Source organism: Acipenser ruthenus, chromosome 6 (assembly GCF_902713425.1).
Source record: "Acipenser ruthenus chromosome 6, fAciRut3.2 maternal haplotype, whole genome shotgun sequence".
NCBI lineage: Eukaryota > Metazoa > Chordata > Actinopteri > Acipenseriformes > Acipenseridae > Acipenser > Acipenser ruthenus.
The window spans coordinates 19,592,728-19,605,659 of record NC_081194.1 but is presented as its reverse complement, the minus strand read 5'-3'; the positions used below and the strand labels follow the sequence as shown (position 1 = coordinate 19,605,659).

At 35.5% G+C, this 12,932-nt stretch overlaps 2 protein-coding genes across 3 annotated transcripts in view; one reads left to right on the top strand and one right to left on the bottom strand.

The window, feature by feature from the left end:
* Positions 1 to 641: 641 nt before the first annotated feature.
* myct1a (myc target 1a) lies at positions 642 to 11,788 on the bottom strand. Of its 2 annotated transcripts, none has more exons than XM_059025186.1 (2): positions 11,531 to 11,788; positions 642 to 2,184 (listed from the first exon to the last, which is right to left on the bottom strand). In XM_059025186.1, exon 2 carries the CDS (start codon positions 2,153 to 2,155, stop codon positions 1,670 to 1,672), a length of 486 nt encoding a protein of 161 aa, XP_058881169.1. In that variant the 5' UTR covers positions 2,156 to 2,184; positions 11,531 to 11,788; the 3' UTR covers positions 642 to 1,669. The 2 variants fall into 2 exon arrangements, with proteins under 2 accessions (XP_058881169.1, XP_033873680.2); XM_034017789.3 differs by lacking the exon at positions 11,531 to 11,788 and adding an exon at positions 4,803 to 4,959.
* The window catches only part of syne1a (spectrin repeat containing, nuclear envelope 1a), a 179,149-nt gene continuing 175,238 nt past the window's right edge, over positions 9,022 to 12,932 (top strand). The window contains exons 1-2 of the mRNA XM_059025182.1: positions 9,022 to 9,117; positions 10,738 to 11,079. Coding sequence (XP_058881165.1) covers positions 11,013 to 11,079 — 67 coding nt within the window. The 5' untranslated portion in view covers positions 9,022 to 9,117; positions 10,738 to 11,012. The remainder of the gene's footprint in view (positions 9,118 to 10,737; positions 11,080 to 12,932) is intronic.

Sequence of the window (12,932 nt, the reverse complement as noted above, 5' to 3'; positions counted from 1 at the left end):
AGCCTGTCACACTGAAAGATGCATTAAGGTAAGTGTGAACACAACAGGTTGTGAGTCTTGCTTCAGTTCACACTCAACAGTGCTCAAAAGTGCCAGTGTGAAAACTGTATTAGAGGTTAGACACGACAGAGCCATATTGAGGCCACTGGGTGCTGTAAACCTTTTTACATTCTAATGTATTGCTTTTTCAATGCAATTTTGCTTTGTGTGTAAGTAAAAAAAAAAAAAGTTTTTATTTATCCACTATTATGCGTACCATACTTCCTTTCCCAATCCAAGTCTAACAGTTTCCTTGGAGTGGAACCCCTTTTCTAAAATATTCATCCCCGCAATCAACCGTAAGGGGTCTTTTCAGAAGCATTTTTGCTGGAATAGTAAGCATGGCAAATAATGATCTAAGCTTAAAATGACAGTAGAGAATTAAAGAGAACACATATAACAGTATATGAATTCATTATTAATTAAATATTATGAAAATGAAGATGATAACAATATCTTTGTGTTCTAAAATTGTTTAATAGTTTGTATATAGTCTTTTAACTACAGGAATCCACAGCTAATTTATTTAATGCAAGGGGTTATGGGCTTTGGGACGCCTGTCTTGGTGTTCCCAGGACTAACCTGGTTATGAGGTAGGTGTCTTGGGATTGTAACGTTTTAATATCAAGCAACTTGTATTAGAGTATTACACAAAGGCCTCATACACCAGCAGCTGCACATCCTGGACTACAGCAACACAATGCCAGTCAGCTGAGAACAAATTTTGCAGCCTGATTAGAGAACCACATTACAATATTACTGAAACAGACACATATAATGAATTGGTTTTCAAAAGCAATAGTATCCACATAGAGTTTTAAACTATATTTAAAATATTCAGAATATTCAGGTGGAAGGTCTTACAAAATCAAGCCTTACAAAAAACACCAAGGTAAGTTCAAAATTATTAAATGGTTTAAATAGCAATACAGTTTATTAGAGGGAATTACTTTGGTAGTTGACCTTATCTGTACAAAAATAAGCAAAACATTGTCATTTTTTACACAGTAACAAATTATAACAGAAACTGATACCATTTTACAAAGTCGTTTTTTAGAATAAAACTAATTGTAAGCTTTGGAGGTTTTTGTAAAATGAGTTCTGGTGTTTGTGACTTAAAACAAAAACATTTGCACCAACTGTCTTTTTATATGGCACTATCTCACAGATGCCAAGGCTTGATTGTGCATAAAGCTGAGCAACAGCTTTATGCACAATCAAGTCTCTTTCAGAGCAGCGCAAGGATGAGACACACTGGGACAAGGAGGTGCATAGAAAACATCCACCTGGGGTATCACCTTACTACATAAATGGCGGAAAACTGTAGCGTCTAGTGTTGTCATTTGTTATCACTGATAATTCTCAATAACAAGACATTTATTACAATTTTATTATAAAAAAATATTATAATACAAGGACATAGACAACCAAAATAACAAACATACCATATCCCATTCTACAAAGTATTTTCTACTGTATGATACTTCTAGAGCTTTAATACCTGGTTGATGTGTTTTAAAGTTTCAACTTTCCATGATACCATAACAGACAAGACACTAGACTAAATACTCTCTCTCTGTTTCTCTCTCTCTCTCTCTCTCTCTCTCTCTCTCTCAGTTACTGCAGGAACTCAAGTGGAAGTCTCTTGGAAAGCTCGAATAACAGTCTCATAGGGAGGTGGTGGGGTCTGTGTGGAGTAAAAACCATGCATGCCGCTATTAGACCAGAAGGAGTCAGGCCGGGCCAGACTGCCCACATTGACGGTAGAGCCAGCATTGCTTCTCGGAAGTGTTGTTTGGCTCCCTTCCTCGGCCTCACGGGCGATTTGGCTGCATTGAAGTAGCGGGTGAAAGGTCGAGGCCCTGAAGCTGGGTTTCCGGGCAAATGGGTCAGCCTGCTCCAGAGAGGCCTGGCACTGGAAAGTGAGAGCCGCGCTAGCCAGGCTGTTGTTGCTTCTCCGGTCATAGCTGCTGTATTGATAGAACCCAGAACGGCTGTGAGGGGAGGTCCGCGACTGCCTGGGGTTTCGCCTGGAGATGCGGGCTGAGGCTCTGCGCCGAGACAGCCATGTCAAGAGGATACAAATGACAGCGCCAATCGTCAGGCCTGCCACCATTGACAGGCTGAAGGACAGGATTAAATTATCTGTGGAAACAATATCAACATATGTAAAACTGTGGTAAATAGTATATTGCCCAGGATCTTATAAACCGTAATTAAACAATTATACAAAATAATTTAGCATTCTGTGGTTCATATGCATTGTGTTACAAATTTAAATTTTGTTTACCTTGGACTTTTTCTCCATGTAGGGGATTACCTTCCTACAGTAAGCAGTATTTATATTACATGAAGGACTGGTCATTAAAAAAACAACTAGTTCAAAAACAACTTCAGTTGCCAGAGGTAGGGATATTAACAATAAGTACAAAAACAGTATACCCTTATCAGTTCAGTCAGTGGGGGGGTTGCAGCGGTGGGCCGGGCTTAAAACTGGGCATTTCAAATTGGGGAGAAAATGGGGTAAAAAAAACAATTGCCGATTCCTAATTTAAAATAAAAAATAAATAAAATAAAAAATACTAGTGTACCATCCAAAACACTATATTTTTCAATAGGGCCCAATTGCTGGCACTTGATCATATTACAGTATATTAGCAAGGTAACTGTACAGTAGTTCAACAAAAATAGGACTGGGTGCAAGAAAAGCGGATTTGTCCAGCCTTGTTTGTATTGAAAAACTGCATTAGTTTGTAGACCAGGGGTCTCCAAGCCTGGTCCTCGAGAGCTACATGGTCCGGTTTTCATTTCAACCGAGCTCTGTTACTTAATTGCACCAATTATTGGCTTAATTAGTCAAGGTAAACAGGTTTTCCAGATCTTTAGCCACTGATGATGTAAAGACCTATAAAACCTGCAGGATTGGGTTTCTCCACAACCAGGGTTGGAGACCCTTGCTGTAGACCATTACTGAAGTTGAGGGTAAAATCACTGTTGGTGAACTTATATCAATGAAAGGAGTTACAGTATAACTAATGAAACAATACATAAATCTTAAGTGTTGTGCTCTTCAGTTCTCTATGTATGTCTCACAGGGGCAGTTTTTAAACTCGTTATAGCAAACATTTTGAAAAAAGCCTGTTATATAGGGTATCATAATAGGTTAATGAAAGCTGTAAGTTTGTATGCCATACATTAGTTTGTTGTGGTTGGACAATTGAGGAAATTGATACATTAAACACGCTTTTGCCAACATGAAGAACAATAAGGTTTATGGTCATCAGGTCACTGAAATACTTTAAATTAGATCAACAGAACCCATAACTTCTCTGAGAGATTGTAAACATAATTTAAACTAACGGAAAGGTAAATACCTCATCAATGGCACTATGTCATGTTTAAGTTTCTAAAACATTTTAGTGGTTAAAACAAATTATTATTATTATTATTATTATTAGTAGTAGTAGTAGTAGTAGTATATTATTTTTTATGCTTTTTTATGCTTTTTTAGCAGTACAAACTACATGGCATTTTAGCTGATGAAGGAATGAAGGGTACTGAATAAATGTTATTTATATTTCTACTTTGTGCAAATTACTTAATGTTCTTCTAAAATAAACAACTGATACTGTTGAAACTCAGAAATACAGTTAACATATTTGTTCCTTCTGTATTGCTATATTTTAAACATGACATAAATGTTTATTTGCATTGTCTGACATGGAGTTGTGAAAAATAACGCCAGGTGGCAGTATGATATTTTGTATTTCCAAAGTAAACGGATTATTTTTTATACATATTATGCTTCTTTAATTTCTAATGTATTGTTTAAAATAATAATTCATTTCATACACATTACTCCTCAGTTACGTATCATCGTTCCTTCAACATTTAAAAAAAAAAATTCTATAAGATTAATCCAAGACATTTGAGGTTGCCTATCTTATAAAGTCATTAATATATATTAGACCCTGATATTTATTTTTCTTTGTATCAGATAGCTTGTATCAGATGGAAATTACATCACACTAAGATTTGTTTTCTGTTTATTTCTTTTTTTGTTAAATACAAATGCTTATTTAACTACATATTATAAAAAATGCGGTATAGTTTGCTGTGTAAGAATACATGCTGGTTTCCACCCCACGCAAGGTCAAAATCACATGGAGTAGATATCAGCTAGTATCATACACAGTATACAATATTATATGTATTCTAAATAAATATCTAAACAAATAGTTATCAGAATAAAACAAGGCTTAATGATTTCCCCCCATCCATTCCCCTACACAATACAGCACTGTTACATTGATAAATCAGATTTTTTTTCCTTCATTGTCTTCTGTTTACCTATATGACTGTTCATAAATACACAATAATATATTTTAGATCAGTATTATTATTAATTATTTCTTAGCAGACGCCCTTATCCAGGGCGACTTACAATTGTTACAAGATATCACATTATTTTTACATACAATTACCCATTTATACAGTTGGGTTTTTACTGGAGCAATCTAGGTAAAGTACCTTGCTCAAGGGTACAGCAGCAGTGTCCCCCACTGGGGATTGAACCCACAACCCTCCTGTCAAGAGTCCAATGCCCTAACCACTACTCCACTGGAGTGAAGTTAACTGCTTTCAGTTTGACATGTTTTAGATGTAAATCATGGTAATGTGGAGAAAATATAGTCAATGATTTTTAAGATGTTACTTTAACATTTTATTATAGCTTACTAACTAACATAAGTGATACATCTTACCATAGAAGTTATCTGGCAGCTTCAAATAATGTTGGGTTTCAGTGCGATTGGTATCCATAACACCCACAGAAACATGTAATATTGGGAAGAGTAGAGAAGTTCACATGCGGTCCACACTTGTCTATTGCTTGTTCCCTGTAGTACAGCTGAACAAAAGGCAACCCTGTTGTTTGTCCAAACGGAAACATCAGTGTAACATTTCCTGCTTTTCTACTCAAATTAGCAACTATAGCCTTATCTGTGAGAACCAGAATGCCTGATAAATGGGATAGTTTCCTTTCTCGTCATTTCCTCAAGTTTAATTAACGAAGAACACTGCTGAAATTGTTACATCATTTTAAACTGGCCTTCTTAGCTCAAAAGTTTAATTTGAACGTATTCTTAAAACAAATGGCAACATGGGAGATTACTTGCAGGAAGAAATATTCTGTATTGTATTTCTGAACTGATATTTCAGATTATGTAAATTAGTGGTGACAATTGCAGCTCAAAATTACCATTAGCTGCTTAAAATTAAAGATTTTGACAGGTTGTTAGGAAACTGATGGACAAGGGTGCCTGATTTACTCTTTATAGTCAGCTGCTATAAATAATCTTAGTAGAAAAAAATTTCAAGGTCAATTAAAGATTAGCATGTTCATCCTCTGTATGCTTGCTATTTGATAGTTGAATAATCTGCACTGCCTTTTCAAGTCAATTTAAAGTACATATAAATCTCTTTTACCTCATCTTTATATTCACAATGCTTGAATGGTTTGGAGTTATGTTGCTTTAATATAAAGATTTTGTATCATGTTTGAAATCATGCTTGCAGGCCAGTGTTTTTTTGTATGTTTTTTGTGCTTCCTGAAATCATGTGAACCTGTGACTTCATCTCTGCTCCGCATACTTCACTGTTCAGCACAGAAGTCAACAGAGCTAAAAGATTCCAATCACATTGCCAGGAAGCAAAAACATACATGGCAAAACACTGATTCACATCTTATTGTCATACATGGGCCTTCTGGGCAGTCTGCAGTAAAGTTGGTTTAGAGTCCTCAGTTTAAGGTGTAGACATACAAACCCTCTTGAAACCTGATTAATAAATAAGTCAATACTATCTTAAACCATTTAAGACCAGTTTGGTAACAAGGGCTACTGATTTACGGGTACTTGTATCAAAACCAGATACCTGAAACTTGCAAGACCCAATTATATTTCCTGCCTTAGATATGCAACCCAACCCAACCCAACAATCTTTAACCATAGACTCTGTGTAAACTTGACGATGACCAGGAAATGTTTAATGCTTTATTTCATGCACTTCTGCCATTATGGCATGGGGCAAGGTAACATACATTCTTCCTGACTGCAGGATAACCCAGTACTTCCTGTGGCACAGAGACACTTTTGGCACAAGAGCTAGGTCAACTCATATTACATTCCAAACTGACAGAAGCCATGTCATTCTTTTGTTGTCTAGGTAACACTGTGAATAAATTAGAGACAGCTACACTAAATGAATAATGCCATAACAGCAAACTAAAATACAATACATCTTCATGTGCTGTAGAATAATAATTAGATGGCATGTGCTGTAGAATAATAATTAGAACATTAAGCAAAAGTCGCTTTAAATACAAATTAAAGATGATCTCATAAATTGCATTAAAAAAAAAAAACTTTTTAAAACCGAAAGTGTAAAAATTCTGCATTTAAGGATGCAATTGTAAAAGGGTGTTGTTTTCCAAAGAAATCATCATAAAAGATAGACTTATTAAAGATTATACCACTAAAAAAAAAGATCATTCAAGTTTATATCATTGTATTAATAAAAGCAGTAGAAAGAGAAATCCATTAATTGTGAAAAAAAGAAAAAAAGGAAAGACACATTCTTTCCACTGGGAGGTGATAGCTTAGGCTGGGACTTCCTTTCATTGTTACAGTATATAATCAGACACATAAAAAGTGTATACTAAATCTTTTTGTTCACACAATGTCAAAACTATACAAAGCCAGTAGCATTTTCGTATAACAGATGGTAAAGCTAAAGAACCACATGAATTTGGGTTTATTAACTGATGATATTATTTTGAATTTCTCATCAAGCATTCAAGCCTGCTTGTTACATTTGTATCTCTCTGTTCCCGGGATTAATCCCAGTAGTACACTTTATTGGAGAAATGATAAGACGTAACAAAATCCCACAAGTGTTTATGTGGGACTGGACTGAGAATGAGATTGAGAAGAAATGGCACACGGTCCCAGTAGAAAAATAAAATGCTTACATCTGATTAATTTATAAATGTAAGCTTCAAAGCTCTTGGAAACATGCTAAGGGCACTTGTTCAATGTTAAACAGTAGTTTAATAAATAAATTAGTTCAACATACAAGTTAGTTAAGTACAAAAATGTGCTGCGAGATATACAACTTTAAAACAATATGTAACCTATGCATCATTCTTCTGTTGAGGCTCAACCAGCCTGAGGAACAGATGCTAGTTATGATATACTGATAACAATGCAGGTCTCTGAAAACATTGTTTTATGAGCACTAGATGGCAGTAGTTGATGTGAATTTCCTATTAATGTTTGAAGAACTAATAATTGGAGCAATAAGAACAGCTTGGGTCATTTTAAAGTTCCTCTGCTGGCTTTCCAATACAAGGCTGAAAAACCATAACCACAGATGAATGCATCTTAAATACATTGTAAACAAGCTACTTCAATATATTGGATGGTAACACTATAATGAACAAGCATGTCAGGGAAGTTCATCCCCTGGAACAGCTGTACATTCAAAATTAGAGAGCAATCAATGACATGAAATAGTAGATCACTAAGACCTTGTGTGTATCCATTGTATGATGCCTTTGTATACCCTCGGATTATGATACAATACTTTTATTAACCTGTGGAAAAGTATCTCCAGAGCAAGTTTCATCACATTGAATTATTGCTTTTCTGGATATACAGTATGTGTTGGGAGCTGGTACCATTCCCAGGAAGAAACAGCTTCAAAACCAGGGTCAGGGTCTGTATCATTCAAAGCATTCCCTTACAAGAACGCATCAACAGTTAGTACTAGTGCTACAAAAACCTGATCCCATGACATCATGAGCAGCTTACCTGAAGACGAGGGACGCAAATGTTTTCATTCATGGTCATGTGAGAAACTTCCATTTACACCAGCTGAGGGGACACTATTGTTATCTGTCTTTTATAACACTGGAAAGTCTAACAAATAAAAGCAATAGACGTTCTCTAAGAGAGGTCAAGTAATGGTTATGTGGATAAAGGCATCAATATCCCACTATCCTCTTCTTATTACTTTGATTCCGTGTTTTGGTTGGGTAGCATGTTTGTGCAGTTGGGTAGGGTTTGCTATATAGTAATTCAACTATTTGTATTGCTTGATAAATATATTTACTGTATAAGTTTCATATTTGGGGTGATTATACAGTCGGTTGGTCAATGTTTGCCAGAAATGTAGAAAAAGCACCGCAATGCTCCGAAAGGATGAGGCTGTGCTCCCAAATATTTTATTCTACTTTATTTTTCTTCAACCATTGTTTGGGTTCAGTGTTTTTGGAACTCTGTAAGATTTTGTAAATAGGAGCAGCTGTTCTCCAAATGAGCAATCAAGGATCACTGCGGGGGGAAAAAAACCAATACTGAATGCAGGTATACAACAAGCAAGACAGATCCACTAGAACAGCGAGCAGGGAGATTTGGCAGCTTGTTTCTGCATTGTTGTCGTCCAATTCGTCGCAACTCCAGCGTTTGCATATTCCCTCAGGAACAAAGGCAGTATGGCGCGTCCTGTACCGGTAAATACTCTATCCCTATATGCGAGTTTAGCTATCAGACTGGCAGCAGTCCCACCCCCTGAACAGACTTTTTTTAATTTCCGCCTTCCTCTGTTGTTAGTGCGTATGACTTTGGCAGAGGGCGGTTAAAAAGGAGTGAAGCACAAACACTAGACTCCTCCCAGTTGTAAAAAAATAAATAAATAAAAAACAAAGCCAAGCTACCCATCATCAACTAGTTACTTACTGTACATGTTCATTGTCTCAAACAGCGGTATTATTAATAATGTTAGGATAATACAATTACATTGACAAACAATAGGAAAACAAACGAAGCTTCAAAAATCTTTACTAGGGCTGCGTGAAATATTACGATCCAAAACATCCAATATACAAGAGTTACCTGAGCAATGAGTGGGTGTGCATTTTGGTCTGTGATTGTGTTACCATTGGCAACACAGCAGTAACCAGAGAGGCGTCCTGCTACACTATTGCAAGCTTTCTGAAAATATCAGCAGCTTCCACTGGTAAGATCCAAATATATTACGTTTAAAAAAAAAAAAAAAAAAAAAAGTCGTAGGCAACGTGTTTGTCTATGTTTAATATTATATATTTGTTTTTATCACAGAACTACCTTTTCTGCTTTGATGCTTTTTTCTTTGTTGTATCGGTACTCCGTTGTTTCACTCTTAATACTGCAACTTAGGCAACACGCAGCTTGTTAAAGTAGCGTTTTGAAAATGAATTGATCTTTAAACCTTACAACTTTTTGCATTTGCAGATGCTTAAAACATACAAATCCTTATATCACTGAAAAATCACTATAGGAGAGGGTCCCATGTAATGCCTTATTGCATTATAGAGGATGTCAGTACAGTATTTTCAGTTATGCATTGCAATAAAGTATATAACACATACAAATAATGTAGTGTCGGAATCTTAATCGTTGCACCAGTTGTACAGGATATATATATATATATATATATATATATATATATATATATATATATATATATATATATATATATATATATATATATACGACAAACTATATATATAGTCCTAGTTGTTAAGAGCAAATTTGATTGTACATACAATGAAGAAGTTTGATATTAAAAAAAAAATGTGCATGCCATAAATTTTACTGCATGTTGGTAAGGTAAACATACTTCAAACTCCACTTAGTAACTTAGATATTATCTATTATGTAACGTTTTATTGCTCATGTCTCCGCTTTTGTTATAAATCAATGTACATAAAACAAAATTCCTTTCAAGCAAATAATTTACTAATAATACTTACCTATAATTGGTTATTAGATGTATTTGTCAGCTCAGGAATAAAACACTGGAGGTTATTGTTAACCAATATACATGTATTCCAAGTTAATTTGTGGTGGTTCTATGAAATGTGTTACACAAAAATATCAGAATACTAAAGGGTGTTGCAGTAATTGTTACAAATATTTTAATACTGTATCATAGAACCAAGTAATTAAAATGTTATATGAGAGATCTTAAGATTTTGTTTTACTCCCAACAGGCCATGCACATGTGCAGTTATGGTTTTATTTTTTAGCCTCTAAATGTGTTTATAATCTCATTGTATGTGTTCTTAATCACCATGTAATACTGTTTCAGCACTTATGGATATTGGTGTATTTAATAAAGTCAGCAGCTTATTTTATCTTCTCTGAGCAAAACTGAGCAATGTGGAATTTCTGTAATAAAGCCAGTATGAAAATTATCACAAGGATTGTGCCAAAGTAATTTCTTCCTCCCTGAAACAGTGAGTTTGTTAAAGATTTTCCATTGCAAACTGGTTTGCAAACATCTATTCCAAAAATTCAGTGCAAAATATTGAAATATATAAAATGAAGAAAATGGGATTAATTGGCTCAAAAAACTGCATTATGTATTTTTATTGAACATTATGCATTCATTCATTGCTTCAACAACTCATGTACCAGCTGCTATGGAGGCCTGTAGCATTAATGTAGTTCACATCCTGAGATAAACAGTATATTTAAATACTGGTGCTGTGGCTGTCCTTCATAAGAATGAACTAATCAGATGCTGAGCTTTGAGCCATGTACTAGATACCTATGCAGAATTACAGTGACTAAAGCCTGCCTTTTTCCCTTTTAGGCCGCTGTCACTGAGGAAAAAAGGACAGTGTTCATTCGCACAGGATATCACAGAAGCATTGTAAAAGCTGTGCCCTCATTGGATGCCAAGCAGCTGTAACTCAAGCCCTGCCTTCTCTGTGATCGAGGGTGTGTGAGGGTTTGAGAGAGAGAGGCAACTGAAGGAAGGATGCCTTCTTCAGGGAAGTAGTCCAAATACTTCATCCTGTCTGTTGCAGCCTCTGGCTTGTTGAGAGGATTCTGCAGAGGCCAGATTGCTAATTTTTAGGAAGGACCATGGCTACAGCAAGGAACTTTGGCAGATCCCCCGTGGATATTGCCAATGTGATGCAAAAATTGCAAGGTATGTCCTACTGTATATAGTACCACCCTTATTTCATAGTTGCATTCATTTTATTGTTGGTACATTTATTTTTACTCTATATTAAATATCATATTTACTTCTAAACTGTTCCATTATGTTTAACCCAACAAAAATGCCTTTGTCCGTAGCAAAAATATATATTTTAAGATTAATATACAGTAATATGACAACAATAATATTCTGCACTTAACTTTTTGTGATACTGTTCCGTAGTTATGTTTGCTGCTCTATATCACAAATATATATACAGCTATAAAAAATATTTAATGTTGACAGCTGGTTGATGCAACTGAGTAATCAATTTGTTATCAAACATATTCTATAAATCTGTATTGTTTTAAAATAGCATGTTGCACACAACAGTGCATTTGTTCGATTTTATCATCAGACCACGACAGAGATGTATTGGCTCAAATCATTTCACACTTACCTCTATATGAAGGATAAAGGTCATTTTATTCGGAAGGCGTTATTGTAGTTAGTGTCGGATATACTCTTGTTGTTGTCTCTTCAAACAACAGCAGAGGGAAGATGCTAGGGTAGTTCTTCAAGTGATACATAAATGGCTGCATTTAAAAAAAAATGCTTGAATTATATTCACCTTCATATGTTCTCAGAGTCACTCCTTAATGGATTGGTATGCCAAGCTTGCTGAGGGATCTGTTAAGGTGGAATATCAGTCTTACAAGGGGCGTTTGTGAGGGGCCATACTGTCTGTGACTGAAGGGCAGACCTGCATTTCATAAGCCAGTCCAAAATCTTTCTTCAGCCTTTTTTATTGCACAATAATGCAGATTAATGTGTATCTGACCCGTATAAAAGTGCTGTGAGATGCCATAGTAGACCGGATCACACATTTGTTCAGCCATCATTGTGTAATCTTGGCAATGCTTCCTGTGGTGTGTTGTAAATCTAAAACCCTCTAAGATGTTGCAGTTTATTAGAGACATCCTATTCCATTAACCCTGTAATGCCCATATCTGTATCACATATGATACAATGCTTAGCCACCCCTCTATATTATTATTTTGTAAATCCAGCCTCACAAGCCAGAATCTTTCATATGTAGTACATTATGTGTTGCCGGACATTTAAAAAATGCTCGGGCATTACAGGGTTAATGAGCGATTGTTTGGAACTGCCTGGATCAAAGCTTTATCCTTTCGTTGGTTTGATTGCTCTTGAGATATTACCTGTCCCTGGCAGTCAGTTTGGCCAGAACTGCTTATTGAAATAGTTTTTTTTTTTTTTGTAAATACAGTGCAACCTAGATTTATGGCACTTTAGAACCAATTTTCAAGCTGCGGTGCTGCATTTGAAATGCAACAGTGATCTGCAGTGCAGATTTTGAAATCAGCTTCTGACATTGGCCAGTCTTATTCCACTGAAGACACACAGTCTGCTGTATCAAGGAACTGAAATGCAGCCAAAAACCTATAATCTAGAACTTGAAATGTGAGGGTCCTGAAAAGCTATAAGACAAACATTCACTCATTCATAAATAATAGTATTTTCTTCTTGTTTAGAGAACTAGGAGGGTAGACCAAAAAAATAATTGTGTGGTGAATGTAGTAGTAGAAAAGAAAGAGACTGAAGAAAACTGGTTTTGCATTTGGCTTTTTATGACACCCACTGTGTGTCAGTGATATCAGATGTAGAACAGAGCAAACAATCCTATAAATCCTTAAAAAGCTAATCAAGGGCAGACTTTTTTTCTAGCCATTGCATGTTTTTAAATTTCCCCAAGGCTATTACTCGTGTGTTAAACCACTGTGTTTGAGGCCCAGTTGTCTTTATTAAAACTTTCTTGTCTACTTTTGAAAGTCTTCTTT

Coding starts and splice junctions, on each gene's coding strand:
- myct1a (XM_034017789.3), bottom strand. CDS start 4,860: ATGGATACCAATCGCACTGAAACCCAACATTATTTGAAGCTGCCAGAT. Junction 2,185..4,802: donor GCTGCCAGATAACTTCTATG/GTAAGATGTATC, acceptor TTGTTTCCACAG/ATAATTTAATCCTGTCCTTC.